We start from the raw sequence: 23,421 nt of genomic DNA on the forward strand, positions 1-23,421 counted from the left end.
TTTATCTTCTCCCATTGATACATGTACACCTCACATTGTAGCACTAACAGAAACCTGGCTCCCAATGCACGTGTCTGATTTTGAAATCTTTCACGACGCTCATCGTTACTGGATGTATCGTTGCGATAGGACGGCAAGACATGGCGGTGGTGTTCTGCTTGCCATTTGAAAAGATATTCCTTCTACATGCATTCAAATCTGCAGCGAGTCGCAAGTAGTTTTCGCTTTGGCAGTCATCGACCATCTGAAAGTAATTATTGGTGTATGCTTCCGCCCTCCATCCTATTCGTCCACATTTACTAACGAACTCCATGATGCATAAACTTGGTTCGCACGCGCTATCCTACATCACCGCTTTTTATACTCGGAAGCTTTATCTTTCCAAGTATCTTGTGGACTGCGTAACCGCCTTATTCATCGCCGCCTTTGTCACAAGCTAAATAATTCTTAGATCTATGTACATTGTTTTCGCTAACTCAGTAGCACAAGCAATTAGGACTATAACAAGTACTGCAAGTTCTCTAGATTTAATCCTAACCTCAAATCCAGAGCTAGCTACAGATCTAACATGTCTGCCAGGTATCAGTCATCATCGTCTGCTCAATTTCCTCATTAATACGGCATGTCCAAAAACAAATAAAATAAAAAAAAACACCCTAGATTACAAACGTGCTAACTTCGCCGCTAATAATAATGAACTATCTGTATTTATTGATCATTTTCTTGTTAATTTCGATACTCGCTCTGTCAAAGAAAATTGGCTACTGTTCAAAACGAAGGTACACCAACTAAGAGAGAAATATATTCCTAAGCGCGTCGTCACCTCTAACCCTCAAGCACCCTGATACAATTCATACCATCAGGCGACTGTCTAACAAAAAGAAACGTTTGTTCAGTCTTGCCAAGCTTTCAACTTCTATTGAGCGATAGTCGACCTACAAGACTGCATCCGATACATACGCGAAAACCCTGAAACTTGCAAAGAAAAACTTTTTGCCTTCTACTTTACCATCTATGTTGAAAACAAATGTTAAAAAATTATGGTGCATTATACACCCTGCAAATGACCCTTAAATTACATTAAAAGATACCTCCGGCAACGTAATCCCCAATAATCTTTGTGCTACCGCACTGAGTAGAACATTCATTGCAAGCTTTTTCTCGAGCACTACAGTTGATCTACCAGATATGCCACACCACGGATTTTCCATTATGTCACCAATAACTATTGATCTCCTGGCGTTGCTAAATTAATCGAGTCTTTAAAACATGATTCATCTGCGGGGTGTGATGAAATTAGTTCTAAATTCATAAAAAGTACTTGTGCTTATAGTTCAATTATACTAAGAAAACTGTTTCAGCAGTCACTAGATTCATCAAGCCTCCCTAATGACTGGAAAATCGGGAAGGTGGTCCCACTCCACAAATCCGGTAATAAGCACTTACTTCAATATTATCGTCCCATTTCACTCACTAGCACATGCTTCAAATTACTGGAACACATACTTTTTTAAAGACATAGCTACCTTTCCTGATGATAACTCTTTTCTTCTGCGCAACATGGTTTTCGTCAAACACATTCCTGCGAAACGCAGTTACTGTGAATCACTGATAAATTACATTGCATTCTTGACCAGTCATCTCGCGCCGATTGCATCTTTTTAGACTTCTCGAAAGCTTTTGATAAAGTGTGCCATCCATTGTTGCTTTATAAATTAAGTCATTTTAATCTTGATCCACATGTCTTCAGATGGATTCAATCTTCCCTTCTTCAACCACTGGCAGTTTGTTTTCACTAACGGTGCAATCTCACCGCTTGCTAACGTGCTATATGTGGTACCACAAGGATCCGTACTCGGAGCACTACTATGTTTAATTTATATTAATCACCATCCTATCTTCTTCCATCTACCTTTAGGCTGATGACTGTGCAATATTCCAAGAAATACGTAACCTGAACAACATTAATACTCTCCACACCGATGTTAATTTGGTCTCTTGTTGGTGCAAAACGTAGAAAATGGAATTAAATATTAACAAATGTAAGTCCATGCATGTTTCTCGCTGCTCTAACACTTCCCTTTCTTATTATCTTAATGGCATTCCTCTTCATTCCGTCGCATCATACTAATATTTAGGCGTCCATATATCGCGAAACTTAACATGGAATGCGCTTACTGAATACGTTAGTAACAACGCTCATCGCATGTTTAGGGGTTTTACGTCGCAACTTCTCTGCTGCCCCATCGTCATTAAAACTCCTCCTTTATAAAACACTAATACGACTTAAATTTGAATATGCGCCATCTATATGGGACCCTGGGCATGGAAATCTTGTATCTTCTTTCGAACTTCTACAAAATAACTTCGTTCACTTCATATTTTCAAATTACAACCGTACTTCAAGTACCACAGCAATGGAAACTAACCTTTCTCTCGCACCTTTAAGATGTCGGCGGAAAATCAGTCGCCTCACTCTATTCCACAATGTATACCATCATGTCACGCTACGCGACGATTTTATTTCACCACCGGAATCGCATTGATCATCGGCACAAGGTTGGCTAAAAAAAAGCAACACTAAAGCTTTTCTTCAATCCTACATTCCCCAGACATCTGTCGAATGGAACCGCCTCCCTCCCGATATTGCAGCCAGTGATGATAATCAACGATTTCGCGATGCACTAACAACCTTTGTTTATTTTAGAGAATGTTGAAATTATGTTCTATCAATATTTACTGTGTTGTATTCATTGTCTTTGTAACCTATATTACCCACTCCCCCCTGTAATGCATTTGGCCCTGAGGGTATAATAAATAAATGAATAATAAAAATAGCGGCAGGTGAGATTGCTTCAGATATGTGCCAAGCAATATATGTCAGGTCTGCTGGAGTCGATGGCCGCAGCATCTTGCCGTCCTTTTGTCAGGAAATCTCGCCTCTGTTCAGAAAGTTGGCGGACGAAGTTGCAACGGATTCACTCTTTGCCTGCTCAAAGCGTTCACACTCCTTGATAGTATCGTTGACCGTCACACAAAGCTTGTAAATTAGCTAGGTGAAAGTGTTGTACGTCATGACCTCCTCTGTGAGCCTTGGGGCACAGAGCAAGCAAGTCCTGGGTGTAAGCGAGGTTACAACTCCGTCGACGTACGCGCGCGCGTCGCGAGATCTTGCTCAGCGGCGTTCTTCCGTCAGAATTACAGAGAGCCGAAAAAGTCCTTCCGCATCTGTTTACACATTTTCCTGTCAACAAGATTATTTTCGTGATTGTCAAACCACACCCTCGCTGTGCCTCGCAAGTTGAACATCAGGTTGGCCAACATTACAGTTGCATCATATATGTTGTGGTTACCCACACGTTCATGCATGGCCATCCAATCTTCCACTTCGACGCTATCTGTGCCACATAATGTTCTTAGGTCTTTCGGATAGGCCAGGACAACGGATGGGGTTGTTGTGACTGGTGCTTGTGCAGGCTGGTCATGATAATGCCGAGGTGACGACCGCTGCGGACATCCGTGTTCTCTTGGGGCTACCACAAACCTCCAACAAGATGCCACGGGGCTTAATTAGTGAATTACAGGCGTACTTACAGGGGATTTACAAGTACAGACTGCGGCAACAATGCATATGCAATATGGTTGCCCGAACCAGCCACACGTTCTTCTCGCCAAGTTGTCTTCTCTGTTTATAGTAGGCGTGTCTTCAGCATTATTGCCCGCTGCTCCGTTACAATATTGTTGCGTAAAACGACACGAGGCTTGAATATTTGTAGTGTATTTACACCAAGGCACACAGCAGCACCAAAGATGGTGGACAGCCAGCACAGAAGACATACCTGCCTTCTTCGTCGTCTTCTGCAGGTAGAATGTCGCTTTCGAAATTGTTTGGTTTGGCAAGAATATTCTCTCCATTGCGTACGAGCCTTCTCTTTATTTTTCTCGTGCTTTCATTACTAAAAAATTAAATTATGATGTTTACAGTGCCAAAACCACTTTCTGATTATGAGGCACGGAGTAGTGGAGGACTCCGGAAATTTCGGCCACCTGGGGTTCTTTAAAAGTGCACCTAAATCTAAGTACACAGTTGTTTTCGCACTTCGCTCCTATCGAAATGCGGTTGCTGTGGCCGGGATTCAATCCCACGACTTCGGGCTCAGCAGCCCAGCACCATAGCCACTGAGTGACCACGGCGGGTGGTTTCATTGCTGTGTAAATACGTATGACTTCATTGTTGCGTGTCTGCTTGCGTTTGGATGAAATTTTCTTCAGTATTCCCAGGTTGTTACCGTTGTTGGTTTTCATTAAATGCCACAAATTCGGATAATCAATAACTTCCAAACTCATTAGGTCGTTACCATAATGTCCTTGTTGACTTTAGCTTGCTGCATCATACAAAGTAGTTTTCTGTGTTCCTAACAGAACTGTTAATTTTCCCCGCCCTAGCGATAACTCCGTGACCTTACACCTACAGAAAATTTGTTGAAAGTTATTAGTTCCTGCATGCTCTATTTTAAAAAAGAGTTACAATACTGGGCACTGCTTTATACGCATAGCATGCCTGAATGCAGTTAAGCAAGTCACACGTTATGCTTTGCCCCTCGTAATCTGGAGAATACTTTCACTATCCTATCTTGGTCATCGTGGCCTGCTTTACGGCCCCAAGGTCAGATTTTCAGCATATATGTAAATATGTCCAAGTCACGTTGCTTTCGCAAATTCCAAACAATAAAAATGTTTTTTTTTTATTCCCAGGTTGTGGACGTGCACACACGGCGGAAGCTGGGTCCCCACCAGACCGGGGAGATCTGTTACCGCTCGCCGACTATGGTGAGGGGCTATTACAAGCGACCGAAGGAAACCGCCGAGCTCTTCGATGAAGACGGTTGGTGTATGTCGGGTAGGCACACTGTTACCAATAGATACGCACTTTGGATTCCTTGTAAACGTTTGCCGAAAAATACGAGTGGACACACAATGCGTCCCTGCTAGCACTAGCGAAGCGCTGAACTGCGCCAGAGCACTGTGGAAGGACTCGACCAAATATATGTTATCCACTATTGCATCGCGCAAGTCACGCTACTTTGAAAGAAAAAGCATAATATGCCTCATTATGCGAGCATCCGTCGTTGTCGCTGTCACCCACGAGCGATGGTACCAAAGCTAGCAGACGCGCGAACAGTAAAAAAAAATTCCCATTCCCCCGGAGAGGCGAAGCACCACTTGCGATAGCAAATTACAAGATAGCTTTACGAAGTAAGGATAGTAGTTTTATGGGCCGCCTAAACTTGTAAACATTCGCTTACTAACTAAATTAACAACGTTAGAATCTGTAAGCGTAACTCAACGAGGACGTAGGAAGAAACAGACACAAGAAGACAGCGCTATCATTGTGTGTCTGCTTCTTTCTACGTCCTCGTTGAGTCGCGCTTACAGATTCTATCATGGATATAGACCAACTAGCCCGTCAACGTGTGGTAACTAAATTAACCAGCACTGTGTCACGTGCGCACAGGTAAACATGAATACACATCGCTCGATGACAGCGGAAACTGTGAAAACGATGGACTTAGGAATCGCGGCAGCAGGCCGCGAACCAATTGATCTCCGTGCATCTGTCGATTCTATGCGTACGAATCGCCGAAAGCCCAGTGCATACGAAGCTACCAGTACTATTGCTTAACCCATTAAAGACCAGCGTGACCATATGGTCACGTTAGTCTGCACAGTGGATTTCAAATAATCAAGATTGACAAAACGGCACCAAAATTGCCTTTGACATGCCGTTAGACAGATGAGAGTTCCCTTTACGGATATCAAGTGGCAGCAGGTGTCAGTCATATTGTGGGAGCCCCTCGCAAAGGCGGTAATAAGTGTTGCTGTGCGAGTAGCGTCACCATGCATCACTCCAAGGGGTAATGTTTTTTTTTCCACTACTTGTTTAAGCAATAGTCGGATATCCTTACCTCCATATCGCTCTTGGAATATGTGACCTTCGATGATCATTTGTGAAAGATTAATGTTTGATTTATCCATGAACAAGCGTGTTATCTTGCGCGTTGCCATATGGTCACGCTGGGCCTTTAGGCTACCTAACTTTTTATTTTTTTATAAACTGCATTCTCATCTCTTGCACGGCTGCCGGCGCGTTCCCACAGTGGTTATTTCTTATTTAATGGTCTGAATAGGTTGATGTTGGAATAAATGGCGAAGATACTAGAAGAAGACGATGACGACGTGTCAGTGATTTATATCGACCTGCGAGAGTGTAGCACCTATTCGAATAAAGAGTCGGCCGATGAAGACTCAGGCGGGCTCATTGACAATCTAATCGGGCGGAAGCTATGAGCCGGCGCTGAAACTGTTTTCTCTGACGGACGCCGCATTGGTGGATCCGACTCGAACGATGGTGACCCCGGCAGGCAAGGTGACGGAACATGAGAGGTTTCTTCTGCTGTAGTTGATGCGGCCATTCCTGCGAAATTATCCACTGCTTCTAAGTGGACGAACGGTGATCTGCAGAAAAGCCTTGGCATATTTCCCTACTCAAACTTTGCTGGTTACAGGGACTTTTCACCTGTTGAATTGTTCGAAATCTTTTTTGAGGAAGCCATCGTGGAGCTGCTAGTCGTACAAACAAGAAAGTGTGCGTTATTTTTTAATATGCCCGTTCCGGAGGTTACCAAAAAAGAATTAGGTTTTCTTGGAGTGTTCGTTTTCTCCGGCGATAACCGCTTGCCAGGGAAAAAGTGCTATTGGGAGAGCGGCTTGGATATGCGCAACACGATGGCCTACAATGCTATGCGAAGAAATCGCTTCGTACAGATAATGCGATTCCTGCACTGGGCGAAATGCAAGCCTAACGCTTAGTGACAAGTTGGCAAAGTTGCGTCCATTGATGGTACTATTGAAAGCAAGGTTTCTGGAGCACTTTCAACCTGTGCGTCACCTGAGCTATGACGAAAGTATGATTGAGTATTATGGTTGTCATGGCTGTAAACAGTTCATACGCGAAGGCCTATCCGCTTCGGGTATAAAGTATGGTGCCTAAATGCCAAGAACAGATACCTTGTAAACTTCAAAGTGTATCAAGGCAAGCAGGGGATCCCGGAACATCTGAAAAATATGAAAAGGACTTCGGAAAAGCAGCGGCGCAACTTCTTCAAATGGTGGATGAACTCGCAGCAGAGACACACGACTTTCCTTTCTTTTTCTATTTTGATAATTTATTCACAGGCATGCCGCTACTCAGGCATTTCAAGGCACAGGGCTAGGAAGGCACGGGCACAGTGAAGCAGAGCCGTTTTCCCAAAGAGTACCCTATCGCTCGACCACAATTCGTCAAGCGCCAGCCTCGCGGGCACGAAGAGTCCGTGCTGAGCGACAATGGGATAATTGTTGTCCGCTGGATGGACAATTCTGTAATAACGATCGTAAGCACCATTAACGGCATAGAGCCAATGTCATCTGCAGACAGCTACTCTCGTGTTCAGAACAAGCAAATCAAGGTGGCCCTCAAAAAATACTGTTGCTCAGTACAAGTCTTATGGGGGGTACGGACCAGATGGATGCAAATGTAGGCGCCCACAGGATTCTAATCCGAACCAAAAGTGGTAGTGGCCGATTTTCACTTGACTTTGTGATGTATCTATCAGTAACGCTTGGGCGCTAATTCGTAGCACAGGGTTCAACGTCACGCAGGTGGAATTCCGCACGCAAATTGCACAAAGCTGCCTGATGCGATGGGACAATAAACACAGAGGACCTGGTCAACGCAGAATACCAAGGGCTGGTGATGCCCTGACTGGTACATGGTATGACCATGTGGCCCACTTTGTTGCACCAATACCTAATGACAAGAGGTGGAGGCGTGCATGAGATAATTGCAACAGCGCAGTGCACACACAATGCACAAAGTATGACGACGGCATGTGTATTCCATGATTTAAACCATATCACACTAAATAAGTGCTCGACTATTCGCTATGTATGTTTTTTGTTATGTTTCATGGCTTGAAATAAATGTTTTTCACTTCGCGTATTTTACTGTAGCGTAAGGGCCCAGTGTGACCATATGGTCACGGGCTATATTTCAAAAACTAATTAGGCAAGAGTAATAATTTGTTGCATGTGAATTATTAATATAAAGGTAAGTTATTATATTAGATTTGTTTCAAGATAGCAAGTAAAAAAAGAAACCTGTCCCTAATGGGTTAAATGATATTGCGCGACATAAAAACGACACGAACGTGAGAGAAGACGACACACCAAGCGCAAACTTTCAACTAAGTTTATTGTGCCACTGCGTCATTTTATACATGGCAGGCAACGTAGATCGCGCATGCGCTTACAAGGAAATGAAGTGCGAATTCATGTAACATGGTTACGTGTCATGTGATGCCGCGTCCAAGTAACTTAATTCTTTTTCTGTGAGAGCCAGAGACGGGAAGCTAACACACGCATCACCCAATTTCGCGATCATCTGCGCTTCAGATATCTCACGGATGAGCTGCGTACTGCCACGGGAAACTATCGTGCATTGATCCTCAAGAGGCTTGCACCCATGATCGCGACAGTGGATCGCCAAGAAACCACCAGAGCCGTTTTTTACATTGTTATTGTGTTCGCGGAGCCGATCATTGAGCCAACGCCCAGTTTGTCCGATATATTTCTTCCCACATGAAAGCGGGAGGTTGTACACCACCCGGTGTACACACTCGACAAACTTTTTTCGGTGATGCTTTCTGCATTTAGCGGAAGGGACGGCATTTGGATCCGTCAGCCTGCAAAGCCTGCCGGGCTTGTCGGGAGCAGAAAAAAACAACTCTTACATTCGCCCTTTGGGCAATCTTTTTCAAGTTGTCGGATATCCGACAACTGAAACGTTTATATCTGAAACGTTTCCAACGCTTTGTTAGCTTCCAGAATGAAGGCATCAGAAGAGCAGTCAATGAAAATTAAAAAGTCATCAACGTATCTAAATGTCAGTCAGTCAGTTGCCGATGCCCCTCCTGGCATACGCCCTAAAGTAAGTGTCATACCTTACATGCACGGGATATCCCACAGCTTAAAAAAGATTGCCGAAAGGGCGAATGTAAGAGTTGTTTTTTCTGCTCCCGACAAGCTCGGCAGGCTTTGCAGGCTGACGGATCCAAATGCTGTCCCTTCCGCTAAATGCAGAAAGCATCACCGAAAAGTTTGTCGAGTGTGTACACCGGGTGGTGTACAACCTCCCGCTTTCATGTGGGAAGAAATATATCGGACAAACTGGGCGTTGCCTCAATGATCGGCTCCGCGAACACAGCAACAATGTAAAAAACGGCTCTGGTGGTTTCTTGGCGATCCACTGTCGCGATCATGGGTGCAAGCCTCTTGAGGATCAATGCACGATTGTTTCCCGTGGCAGTACGCAGCTCATCCGTGAGATATCTGAAGCGCAGATGATCGCGAAATTGGGTGATGCGTGTGTTAGCTTCCCGTCTCTGGCTCTCACAGAAAAAGAATTAAGTTACTTGGACGCGGCATCACATGACACGTAACCATGTTACATGAATTCGCACTTCATTTTCTTGTAAGCGCATGCGCGATCTACGTTGCCTGCCATGTATAAAATGACGCAGTGGCACAATAAACTTAGTCGAAAGTTTGCGCATGGTGTGTCGTCTTCTCTCACGTCCGTGTCGTTTTTATGTCGCGCAATATCTTTTAAGCAATGGATTACCAACTTGCCCGGAATGCTGCTCTCATTACCAGTACTACGCGCACTGTGCAAACATTGCAGATCGCTTTCAAGATGAGGCCCGCGCGCGCGTGCTCTTAGTCACATCGCAAGCCGCCTTCAATAAAGTCCTTCTATAATTTTTAGGCAGCGACATCTGCCGCGCGCGCCACCTAGGAAGTTTCTGTAGCAGACGGCGCCCAAGCTAAACTGCGGCGCCGCGGCATTGATGAGGTGAAAAAATATCTGCACATGCGCGGAAATAAAACCTAGTGGTGCCTGACTGTGGTGGAAAACGAAAGGAGTGCCCGAAGTTCTAAAACTAGTCCTTTAATTTCAATTGAGCGCTGAAAGAAAAAAAATTACCGACGATTACGTTACTTCCTAATGCGAAATTTGAGCGCAGCAAATAAGCTGTTTCACCTTTTCGATAGATTGAGGCAAAGAAATCGAGCAACACATGTATGCGCTATCACAGAATTTTCTTTTTATTTTTCACACGTATTCCTTTAAAAAAGACTCCACTAGCAGTTCTTGACAGTCATGAAGGAAGCTTTGTGGTCGGAGAAATAGACTGATATATGTTCGACTTGGTACACCAATGCTTGATTCTCAAAGACGAGATCTATACAAGTGCCTCGCGAGGTTGTCACAGCCGTGGGACGCGTTACGAGCGAGAGGAACGGGATGTTCTCCCGCATAAGTGTGAGGAAATTGCTGTTTGTCTTTATGTCAACATTAAAGTCCCCCACAACTAACATCGGTGTGGATCGATGGACGGTTAATGCGAGTTGCAGGAAGTGCACGACGTCTTTCGTGAGTGCGGTAGGGGCGAAGTAGGCAGCTACTACCAGCAAGCCGTTGGGCAACTTTGCGGCGCACAGTTCGCCAACTTCATGTGACGTGCCAAACATTTCGACTGGTATTGCAGAGAGACCTGTGCGCAAGTAGATAGCGACTCTCGCCGCTCTGTTGTGGTCTCTGCGAGCACCACAGCAGTATAGGAAATCTATGATTTCGAGAGGCTCTTCGGGATCCATCCAGGTTTCAGCAAAGCAAAGTACAGAGGAATGGCGCAGAATGTGATCGTGGTGTACGTCCTTGGCATGTGCGGCAAGGGAGCGTACGTTAAGAGCGGAGATCAACAAGTAGTGCGGCTGTTCAGTCATGGCGAGGCACTTGGCGGTGATGGTGTCAAGTTTGTGGGACTGCAACCGACGAAATTCATCGGCTAGCTTTCTGTCCGGATTGGCTTTTCCGTGGTAGAATGTGAAGTCGAAGAAAGGAATTAAGTTCGAGCCGGCGCTTTGACAACCGGAGACTCGCAGGAAGAGGGGGGAGGGGGGCGGCGTGTACACCCAGCGGCAAACGATGGGGGCAGAAGCGCGCGCAGCAAGCGGACAACACGATAAAGGGAGGAGGGAAGAGATAGCAGCGACTGACTTTATGCCGCTGACGCCGATAGTGAGTCAACCCCAGCTGCGGAGTTGGTTTCAGGGACAACGCCGCCGATGCCGACACAAACAATATGATACCCTCGCTTCCGCAGCGCTAAGAACCAGGTTTAGCCGTGGGAAGGTGGTCACGTATTCGTCGACGTGCCGGGGCCTACGTGAAATAACCGGCGCCCTATCCGCCACACAAGAACAGGGGGGGGGGGACCCTTTCCTCCTCTTTCTGCATGGCGGCGACGGTGTTCTATGCAGTCACGTTATCTTGACTCTCTAGCGGCGTCAGCGGCATCCAGCGGTATCAGTCGGTCGCTGCTAGCGCTGGGGGGATGAAAGGGGGGCGGAGCTGGTTACGAGGCCGACGACAACGCCGACGACGACGCGAAACCCAGGAACGGACGCCAAAGAACTGCGCTCTAAAACGCTCTAGAGAGCGGAATGAGTGCATGATAGCCTCGATTCCGCATGTTTACATTTCGTTCGTTCGCGCTCGTATTAAATTACATTATATATTCGCAGCATAAATTATCGGCATATAAGTAAGAAGAGCGTGAAATGTTGATTTCCTTGCATTTCACCAAAGAATGGAAGCACTTGACCGGGGAACAACAGGGAGTCAAAGACAACGCGAGATGTCTTTCGTGCCTATCCGTGGGAGCCTTTGTGATTGCTCGCGCTTAATACTGTTTTCTCTGTGAATTCTTTTGCTTCTAAGCGTGCTGCGTTCACAAAGCGGTTACTTTGAACAAAGAATTCGTATAAAAAGGAAGGCTGATAGCCGTTTGGACCGAAAAAATTTCGACATAACGCCGCTGAAACGTGCGACCCTAACGGCAACTAAACAGCATCATGAGTGTGGGCAAAAGCATGCACCAAGAGCCTTCTAGCCACTGAGTGTGTCTGTCGTGTAGCGTTTACACTAAGACTGTTGTGTTTTGTGGTTCAGTGCTACGAGCCAGTGAAAGTGTCGTGACATTCTAAATTAAGCGGCGGTATGGATCATGTCAGCGAGTCTTCCTCGATTGTGTTCGGGCTGCCAGCGCGATCTAATCTCGCGGTACACCAACAGCGAGCGTAGTGTGTGCGCGTGTGTGAATGCGGTTGACTGTTCTCGTTAACCGTCTAGCGTCGCCACGTAAGCTTGAATCATCATTCATTATGAAGTTTTACGTGCCAAAACCACTTTCTGACATGAGACACGCCGTAGTGGAGAACTCCGGAAATTTCGACCACCAGGGGTTCTTTAACGTGCACCTAAGTACACGGGTGTTTTCGAATTTCGCCCCTATGTTTCGCCCCTATCAAAATGCGGCCGCCGTGGCAGCGATTAAATCCCGGGACCTCGTGCTCAGCAGTCCAACGCCATAGCCACTGAGAAACCATGGCGGGTAAGCTTGAATCATGACGCGCATTGTTATGTTTATGCTTTTTCGTCTCCGTGAACCACTAAAGCCCCTTAAGAATTACAAGGCCCTTATACGAAACGCACGCGAATTGGCCTAGCTTTTACTGCACTGTGTTTTGCTGGCAATCCGTATATCGCTTCTAGCGTTTTTCTTATGTTAATTTGCAGTTGGGTGTTTTTCACAGTAAAATGGTATCGCCGATTGCTGAAACATTTTTGAGTGTAAGAGAAATTTGGAAGGAATGAGCTCACAGCTGTATGTCATGTACTTTGATATGTGGTATTATGCTTAATTTTTTGATGACCAGTAGCAGTGGCTTTGCAGTATTTGTTTTTAAAAGCAGAGTAATGAAGGCACTTTGGAATATATTTATTCGCATATGCAGTGCACAAAATGTGATTAGGATATGCAGAGTTGAAAATGACTTTTTGGAAATATTGTAAAGTGCAATTAATAACGCGCGCACAAACACAGTAAAGTGTAAAAGTAGAATTCGCTGCTAGAATTTGTGAACTTTTTTATCGCACCTAACGCAATGCAGATATTTGTCAGCAAGTTAATGCGGTTCTGCCTCGCTATTTACTCGCATGCTAGGTCATACTGCACTTGCCAAGTCAACGGGCTCATAATGCACTAAAATCAATGATCTCGACAAACTTCGGCCGTCAACAACCATGTGCACGCACACGTGTATGCTTTCTCTCGCACCTTCGTATCGCTCTACGTTACATTCCTCGCATAGTCCTGCAGTTACCGACGGTTCAGTCTTTCCGTCCGATTCTATGCGGCCACATTTATCTTCTGGTTAGGTGTTCCTTGCCACACGGGATGCAAAATATCTTCTTGCCTTCCTCCCTCTGATATCGGCACCCACCCGCACAGCAACAAGGCATTCCTGTCCTTCGCATTCTAGGTCATACTGAGCTATTCAGCGGGCTTACAATGAACTAAAATAGATAATCTCCACAAACTTTGGCCATTCCAGATTTATGGGCGCGAGTGAACTCCTATCACATCTTGACACACGCACGTGTATACTTTCTCTCGCACCTTTGTATCATTGTATGTTACTTGCCTCGCATAGTCGTGCAGTTACCGATGGTTCAAAGTCAATCCGTCCCCCGCAATTCTGCGCAACCATACTTTTCTTCTGGTTAGGTTATGGATGCCGCGCGGGATGCAAAATAACTTCTTGCCATCCTCCGTCCGGTTTCAGCACCCAGCCGCACAGCAACCAGGCATTTCGGCCCTCCCGGAACGAAATTATCGCATCAATTTACATAGCACAACACACGAAACGCGCGCTATTCGCCCGGAGCGCAGGAACTTTCATGGCGGCAAAGGGGCGGAGCAAGGTCGCATATCACCGATCAGCCTATCGCTGGCGTCGTCGGCTGGGTCAAAGCCTTTCGCTACTTTGAAATTATTGAGGGACTTTTGCTTTCAAGGCACACGAGCACCGGCAATGCGCCCTTACGGCGTCCGCCAAAGGCGTCTACTACGGCGTTCGCGATTCGCGTGGCCAACGACGTAGCAGACGCCGCAGTTTTCTGCACTATGTACGGTGCGGCAGGCGAGGACGAGATCGAGGCGCCGTAGCAGCCGTCGAAGAAGAACGCCCCTCCTCTCTCGCCTCACCTCCCTGCCTCGCGCGCCACAGGATAGGGCACACATCTGGGCCGTGGTCCTCGCTCTCGCACGTGAGATTGAACCGCTTTCGCCGGCCCACCCTCACACGCTTTCCCTCATACGGAACCTCATGGTGACACCGACGGCGACGGTAGAAATGCGCCTGGAGTGTCCTTACAATTGCTATCGCAATAAAACGCGTCTAAATGCTCGGATTGACATCAGATTTGTCATGAAGACTCATGTAAACAAACTAAATTAATTGCTTTGAAACAAAAATTTTGTAAATTTGTGTCTAGGTGGGAATTTTTGTCCACGTTGTGAGAACACGCTTTGCCGATGTCACGGCGGCTCCCCGGTTCTCGCTGACTGCATGTGCCTCTAGTGCGTGCGTCATTGCATACGTCACGTCGCGTTGAGACGCTTTGACACGTTTTGATTTCGCCTTATCAAGGCACAGTTAGAAAGCGGGCGAGAGCTTGCTCGGACAAGGAATGCACAAAAAAGAACATTTCATAAAAGGCATTATAATATTTTTGCATTGCCACACCCAAGCAGTCTTAAGTGTCTCTGCCGAACTTTCTTGTATTGTGGCTCATTGCATATTTTCTCAAGCCTAGGCCACAACTAGGTCAACTAGCTTTATTTGTGCACATTGAGAAAACATTCCTATACGAATAACGTCTCGTTCGTCAATTCATGCCTTATTAGCACAATTATTATTTCTTCAACTAAGATGCGCGCTACTGAAACATCGCTTCAGCATTACAAATTACGAGGTTTTACGTGCCAAAACCACTTTCTGATTATGAGGCACGCCGTAGTGGAGGACTCCGGAAATTTGGACCGCCTGGGGTTCTTTAACGTGCACCTAAGTCTAAGTACACGGGTGTTTTCGCCTCCATTTGCTTCAGCATTACATAATCCTTACTAAGAATATTTTTCTAGTTCCCAGTGGATAGATAATTATTTTGGGTTACCAAATGCAGCGAATCAAACATAATACTTTGGCCAATGTTGTAGGAAGTACGACTAATTAACATTAATGCAGCATTACTATTAAACAAATTCAGTTAACACTATCAATGTAATTGTGATGATTCGCGCAGCTACACCTAAGTATTAATTATTAGCATCAATACTGTGACCACGTGATCTTAAAAAATGTGCACGTGCAAGTGACACGGTTAAAGGCAAGTGTACTTCCTTTTTTTTAGTTGTTTAGATTGCTAAATATGCTTCGTAATAATTCGGGAGAAAAGCCAATAAATTTAGGGCTAGGATCATGGTAAGAAAAAATGGTAATTATGCCATGTATCCACACTAGACTGCATAAGATTTTTGGAAAAAGGTTCAGAACCATTGCACTCTATGAAGGTGGATGAGCAGCGGTGTGTATAAATAGGGACAAGTATGCTTGTAATATGCAGGGTGTTTCAGCCAACACTTTAAAAATATTTTAAAGGTTGCCTGTGGCAAATAGCTCAATTCTAGGTTATGAGTCGGTCTACTCGAAGCGGCGGACACTACTTGCGCAAACAATTGAAATGCAAAATCAAATAATTAACAAGGATTCTCTAACTACCTTTTCAGCTAATTATCTTATGACCCATATTGCAAATTACAAATTCTAGCAGTGAACTTAGGCGGATACACTTGGAACGAATTCTCAGCACGACACCAGTTTCGAGATATATAACCGAACCTGGCGGAAAAATGGATTGGCGTTAAAGTTACTTGTGTGCTTCAAAGCATGAAATTACGTTTTCTTGACAAATTAACTGGAACGAACAATGCATTTCTCCGCAATGTTTGCGAATTTATATCTCGAAACTGGTGTCAACTTGAAAATTTGTTCCCAGTGGATCCGCCTTGCGAACCCCACGGCTAGAATTTGTAAATTGCAATATAGGTCATAATGTAGTTATCTGTAAATGAATAAGTGAATTTTTCATAATTAGTCGATTTTGCATCGGAATTTTTTGTGGGAGTATTGTCCGCCGCTTCGAGTAGACCAGCTCATGAACAAGAATTATCACACCTGCCACAGGCAAACTTTAAAGATTTTCGAAAGTGTTCGCTGAAACGCCCTGCATATGTTGAACGAAAATAAACGACAATGAACCACAAGGAATTTCATTTTTACAGAATATTTTGTATTTTATTTGATTACATTTATAGTGCTTTTTTTATTCTTCACTTTGATTTGTTTGTTTTGTTAGATTTTTTTTTTATTTACTATTCTGTTACCAAAGTGGCCACCGCTTTACGATCGCTATTATATACGGCCAGTGGCTCTCCGGCGACATTGGCAAAGTGCTTGGCGAATGTAAGGTCAGTGTACACGACCAACGACGAGTCGCGGGCACACTGGTCTTTGTGTGACATTGACTACACAAACTTTCCAAGAGAAATGCCGGGAACCGCTTCCCGTGTGGCCGATACACATCTATGTTGAAATCAGCCACAGTTACGATGGAACTAGAGTGGGCAGGGGTGATCCAACTAAAGGTGCATACGCTTATCGCTTGCGGCATGATCTTCGTCCTAATTACGTGCCGCCTGCCGTCGCCGCGCACATTCTTGCTTCTGTTGACGACAGCGTTCTTAAAATTATATTAAGGGGTTTTACATGCCAAAACCACGATAAGATTATCAGGCGCGCCGTAGTGAGACACTCAGAAAATTTGGACGGCCAGGGGTTCTTTAAGGTGCGCCTAAATATAAATACACGGATGTTTTCGCATTTGGCCCCGATCGCAATTGAGCCGACGTGGCCGCGATCCGATCCCGAGACCTCATGCATAGCAGACGGTGTTCTTTGTAGGCGCGCTGTTCTTCCGCAGTCCTTACCACACGTGTCCTACCTGTTGCGCGGGTGGAAAAGAACTGAGATAATGTTACGTGGTTTCCCTATAGAGCCCGTGACGCCAAACCCCAATCCATTCTACATAGTGTCTATTCCGGTTTTAGTCTTTATATTACCATATTCTTTTCTGACAATACGTTCTGACGCTTCTTGCGATTAAGCGAAGCTCGGGCATAGCCGGCGGTATAGTTTCGCTTGATGTTTTAGCTCATTGCGCTCTTTGGTGGCCGCCACCTTTTTTTCTGTTTTTGCCTGCGCGCACAAAACGCCAGAACCTAGCGTATATCAACTCCGCTGTAAAAAAAAAAAAAAAAGAAAGAAAAACCTCAAACACGATGTACTCGTCGAATTCTCCTTACAGCAAAAACTGATAAGCGTATCTAAAAAAAGCCAACGGAAAACAAACACACACACGAGAACCTGAAAAATGCTCGGTTGAACATGAGCCAAAGTCTGCTGAGTGTTAAGTTTAAGTAGTATGCATTGTACCACTAAGATTTCAAAGGCAGTGCATCGGCGAGACGTCAAGATGCCTAAACAGCAGACTCAGGGAACATATTGCCACGGGGCAGAATTAGTGAAACGTAGGTGTATTCAGGAATATATACAAATCGCAGCATAACTAGGTGTACAAGATGGCTGTCCGAACCAGCCCGCATGCTCTTCTCCACAAATCGTTGGTCTCTGTTCATAGTCATACTGTGAATCTGTCCCACTGCTACGTAACGTCATGGCCGGTGGGAAACCCACCGTCCTGGGGGTAGTGTTTATTTCGTATTTCTGTCACAATATGAGCAGTCGTGCGCACGTAACCCATTCCGGCAATCTAGCCACAAAATATAATCGATGCGCATCGAACTAAGTCGATTGCGAAAGTTTTGCTAGTCTTCTTTTTAACCGATTTCTTTAGAGCACATATTGCATGCGCGAACTGAAGCCAGTGATTTGACTAGGCGCATTCACCAGAACAAATTTTATATGTAGCGCCAGTTTTGAAATATCTACAGTTAAAATTGCGGTAAAAGTGGAGTGTTCTTCCGCATTCTCGAATAAAAGAGGTGTTTATTATACTGAAACTCGGAAGTGTGGAACAGCAAAGCGTTTTGTCACAAACTTTGGGATCGCACATCTCGAAACTGGTGTCACCCTCAGAGTATCTTCCAAGTGGATGTCAGTTTTCATATCGACAGCTAGAACTGATAAATTGCAATATAAACAATTAGGTTAAAGAGTAAATTGCGAATTAGCGAAAATTTGTTCCACATATATTCACTTAGATTTCTGAGGCAAATAAGGTCCACTTCTGAGAGTTCTATCTAACGAAGCGGAATTGGGGTACGTGCCAATGGTGATGTTTAGAAATAGCTTTGCCAAAAAAAAATAACCCCTGTGTGCGTGACTTACATGCATGTATTTTTGCGAATGCCACATAAGAACAGTATTGTGGGGCTCAATGATATGCAGCTTTGTATTACAATATTGCAGATTCTCCCACTTTTTCCCAAAACGTGAAGGTTTGCTTGCGTCTGTTACAATTAATCGTTTGTGTCTGAATGGCAAACGAGTAAAGGGTACAGGAAAGGTACATGAGGTGATGGCCGACAAAGTGAAACATTGTTTCTAGGGAGGGATGGTGACTTCTGGTGTTAAAGCCAGAAAATCACCTAGGCTTGATCTTTCAGTTTTTCACTGCCTTGTCACGAGCTCGCTCCCCACTCTAGTAAGCAAGGTTCTTGGACGTTACAACACAGACCTTACTTTATGCGACCACCTTAAGCAAGTCTTCAGTGTCTCTGCTAATGTCTCCAGAAAAACACATGAGAAGGTTATCGAAGCGAATTTCGAAAATGAATGCGTAGTGAGGAGAACAACGTGTGAATGGCTGAAGAGGACACAATAAAAAACCCAGGCCAGCTAGCTTTACTTACTGTATTTGTGCGATGTTAGTAAAATAGAGAGGACAATGGCTTTGAGGCGATCGACCACTTTTGAATGGTTGCTCGTTTATAGTCATGAAGTAGTAATAGATAGCCGTGATGAATTGTAGTTTTTGAAAGACGAAACTGTGATCGTAATTGGTTGCTTTTCTCTGTAATGTGCACAAGCCTGTGACATACATACATATGCAGGAACACATACAGGATTGTTTAAGTTCGGCATCACCTGTAGGGTTCTAATACACGGTCGGTGTCCTACATTTCCCGCAAATGCAGTTTTTGTTTTCAATTTCGACACTCCTAACTCTAATCTTAAACGTACTTTTCGAATCCGAGCAGCAGGAGTTCCTGACGAACGGGGTAGACATGGCAGTCTCGAACCGAGGGGCGCATTGGGAGGCGGCCCCGCTCACCCACGACTGCGCCGATAAACTGTGCGCCATCCGGCACGCCGAGGAAGCCGCCCGTGTCTAAGGACTCCAGGCCGTCACGTAGGCTGGGTGGGGTGCTTACGCCCCCATCCCACCTAAATTGCCAGTCATTTCGAATAAAGTTTTCACTCACTCCGTGGTCATGGCTTGACACAGTGTGGGCGCGCCTACTATGGTTTTATTATCTGTGGAAAATTGTTTCAATCCCGCTGCGTAGGAAAATGCTACGCGAAAATGAAGAAAATGCAAATGAAGGTCGACGAAAAGATAACTGGCCGCCGGTGGGAGACAAACCCACAACCCACACATTACGCAAGCGTTTCGTCACCAATGTTGCTACAGCAATAGCTATGATTCTTACCGTTAACTCCAGCATGTGTGTGTGTCAGAGCTAGCCCAAGGAGTGTTAGCCAGTGCTCATTATGGTCATTTCAACCACTTCTTATTTCTCATGTGCATTTTTTTGGCTTCATTATCTCAGCATTTTATTGTCTAGATTAACAAAAATGTAGCCCATAGGTTTCTCTTCTGCTATCGTTCATTCATACGAAGACTCTCCAATATGCCAACCTTGATGCCATTAGCTAGCATACAGGGTTTAAAGGCCATGTGCCTCCTCTCCCAAGCTCAAGTGTTAGGTGACGCCATCGGTCAAAAATAGATGTTCCACTTCCGCCCATCAAGTCTTTGAGTGGCGCGGGCTAATTATCCTAGGGCTGGATAATACGCATAAATAATCAAAATAGTAGCCCGATTGATATATGTCCCCGTAGAACAGTTGATAGTGCAACGCACGCGTAACAAGAAGGTTGTGAGTTTGATGTTCCGTGGCGGCAAGTTATCTTTTCCGTCACGTTAATTTCACTTTTCTGCATAACTTTATACATTTCTATTTTAACACAGCTAATTTCTCATATACTTTCCTTGGCTTCTTTGTCTCTTGTGTCTGTACGTTCCTGCATAAGAAAAACGATTGAGCGCCTTGGTTTTCCTTTTTCACTGCTGCATACAAGTTGAAAGAAATTCAAGCACTTGCAATGGCGAAATAAAGGAACCTGAATAGTATTTTGTTTTTAAGATTAGGGTGTATGAACATAATCATTATTTTCACGTAGGTGATGCAGGCTACTACGACGAGAGTGGCCGCCTGTACATCGTCGAGCGGCTGAAACAGATGATAAAGTGCATGGACAACCAGGTCGTCCCGGCAGAGTTGGAAGAACTGCTACTCCGTCAGCACGCGGAAGAGATCGCCGAGGTTTCCGTGGTGGGCCTCCCGCACTCCGATTATGGCGAGGCACCTGCGGCTGCCATTGTCCTCTCGGAAGTAGGCAGCAGACAGGACCTTCTGACTCTCGCCGAGAGGATCAAGGCCACTGTTGCGAGTGAGTTTGTGCAGGCAAACGCAGCCCGCGTTCTTGTGCATTGATCCATTCCCATAATAACAAGAACTGCTTGAACATAATCTTACAAAACATCTGAATATGAGGGAGTATAATAAATACTTATGACATATGTAACAGCAAATTTGTTGATTCACCTTCGCCTGCATGTTACTATCTGTTCCCCATTTTTTGTGCGTTTGCGATCCAAGCTTCCCATTTGTAGAAACATGTCTAATAACAACTCCACAATTACACATCTTGATCTGCGTCTTACCTGCATTTTGATTATTTCAAGGAATGTAGCCATTGTATTCCGCGTATTGTTAGCACTATCTAGTGAGAAAGAAAAAGAGAATAATTGAAGACGAAGATATTACTCCTCTTATATGGAGGGCTTACAAAGACGCCGAAGGAGCCCTAACTGTGAGCTCTTTCCTCATCATCACAAGCAGATGCAATCCTCCGCTATCGCGCACGTCATATCAAATTTCGAAGCAACTGTTTCTTTCCTTCTTCCTCAGTCCCCACCAGGCCAGCGAGATCTGCTACCGCTCACTGACTATAGTAAGCAGCGGCTCCTGCTGCGGCTGCTCTCGCTGGCTCGCACACCGCGTGGGGGGAGTCAGAAGGCGTATATCTTATACTGTAGGGACGTGAGAGAGGCGTCTCTGAGCCTTCTTCATCGACAACGTCGTGGACATCGCCAGAATGCCCTTTGAAGATTTCTGGTCGTTGTCACAATACCCTCTGCAAAACCCTAGCCCTCGACACATTGCCCTCTGGACGGCTGTAATTAAGCGTTAGCCCCGGGCAAAAGCGTATCAGAAACTGCAAAGCTTATATTTTACATGCGTGCAAGAAACCAGAGCGGAAATGGTATGGTATAAATAGGATTCAGAGAATGCGCAAAGTCAACGCACTGAGGAAACAGGTGAATAATAGCCACTCTTCGCACGTGGCAGCTTGCGAACATTGGATACTTGCACGAGAAGGGAAATGCCTCGTCAGAAAGGGCACTGCGTTTGCCGTCCGGTATTTAAAATAAACGCTACTACTACCCATCACGACGGTTTCAGACAAACTGAATGTTTTGATTCGAAGCAAGATACGACATCATTCAGTTATTTCTGAAAACAAATAAATACTGAACAAGTTTGTACACGCGGGCAACTGACGCAGCGTGTGCAGACGCAATTCCCCTCTGTAGCACTGCAGTGCCAAGATGACAACAGCCAAGTGGCTGTCCAGCAAATGAACACTTAGCCGCAATGCTATGTGAGTTCGTGGGGGAATAACACTGTTTTCTCGCACGCGATTAACAATGGCGCACAGAGCCTCGAGCAAACATGTCTGGCAGTGTGTCCTGTGTATTACTTAGACAAAAACAAGTGGTTCACTCAAGGAAAAATTTAACATCACATCACGGCTGTCGTAGGCCGCTGCCATCGCCGCCAATTATTGTTAATGAACGCAAGCAGCACGGAAAGCTACGCTTACACCCATTCCCCAGTGCGTGGAATGGGTGTTCGGCCTCCCTTTACATTCTTGCACAGGCGGGGTGTCGATCCGAAATTTGTGGGTGTTTGGATGAGGCTCCCGCTTTTTGTTTCGGTTAATATCCCGCTCGAGAGCGAAAATTCTTATGATTGCAACGGATTCAGAGCTCTCACCATTGGTTACTGCGGATTGAAACTAGGGGTGACAATTCTCAAGCTCACTACGCTGCGAGAGACTAGGTAAGGGGTAGGGGCTGTTGACGATGAGCAACACTGTCATTGCTAGGAGTCGCCAGTCTTGACGTGTAAAAAAGTTTTCAGAAGCTTTCTTGTCCTACGTTGTCGATATATAAAAGAAGGAATGCGTGGTAGTTCTCTGCCCAACACGGCTACCAATGCAATATATGTGCGGGGAAGGGTCAGAGTTACAAAACATTTTAGTTCGTGACAATAACTAAACCGCCCCCATGCTTATGACAATGCCACAAAAGACGAAATAGAAGAATGTGCACCTCATCTTTAAGCATAATAAGAAAATCTGGTAGATATTCTCTCTTTCTCGTCTACATCTCTTTCGCGCACTTTTTCTTTAAGATTGCACTACACTAACTCGCGCACCTCTCAGTTTTGATGCAGATTTACTCGTATTCAGGTGCAATAATGCAAACGTTGAGACATTTAGCCATCCTGTGCAGTGGAAGCAAGGATTCGGGACATTTACTGAAATATCGTAACTTTGCCGTTAAATTCAAGATGGTTGGCTACAGTTGTTGAAATGTGTACGAGGGACAATCGCGCATTCCACATGGTAGTCTGAAGGCACGGTAGATTTAGAGAAAGTTGATTCGATGTCCTGTAGAACAGCCACGAATCGCTTTCGGTTGCACGAGCCTTGCGTTTTCGAAAATCACAAAACATGATCTTTCATACACCGTACTGTATAGGCATTCCTGGAAATGTGCGCTCACGCTCTTCGCTGCACCATGTGGCACAACCCATCAGCCCAAACTTAATTTCTTCAGCAGATTCTGAAAATTGTACTGGCAAAAAATGGTTGTCCAACTTCATTTTGTTTTGCTGAATAGCTCCAGACTCCATG

The 23,421-nt window shown here is 45.1% G+C and overlaps 1 protein-coding gene across 1 annotated transcript in view; it reads left to right on the forward strand.

The window, feature by feature from the left end:
• LOC126530657 (uncharacterized) overlaps nt 1-23,421 on the forward strand; it is a 110,874-nt gene that overhangs the window by 86,242 nt on the left and 1,211 nt on the right. The window contains exons 8-9 of the mRNA XM_050177924.3: nt 4,756-4,900; nt 20,557-20,826. Of these exons, the coding sequence (XP_050033881.2) occupies nt 4,756-4,900; nt 20,557-20,826 (415 nt within the window). The remainder of the gene's footprint in view (nt 1-4,755; nt 4,901-20,556; nt 20,827-23,421) is intronic.

Source organism: Dermacentor andersoni, chromosome 4 (genome assembly GCF_023375885.2).
Source record: "Dermacentor andersoni chromosome 4, qqDerAnde1_hic_scaffold, whole genome shotgun sequence".
In the NCBI taxonomy this organism is placed as follows: Eukaryota; Metazoa; Arthropoda; class Arachnida; order Ixodida; family Ixodidae; genus Dermacentor; species Dermacentor andersoni.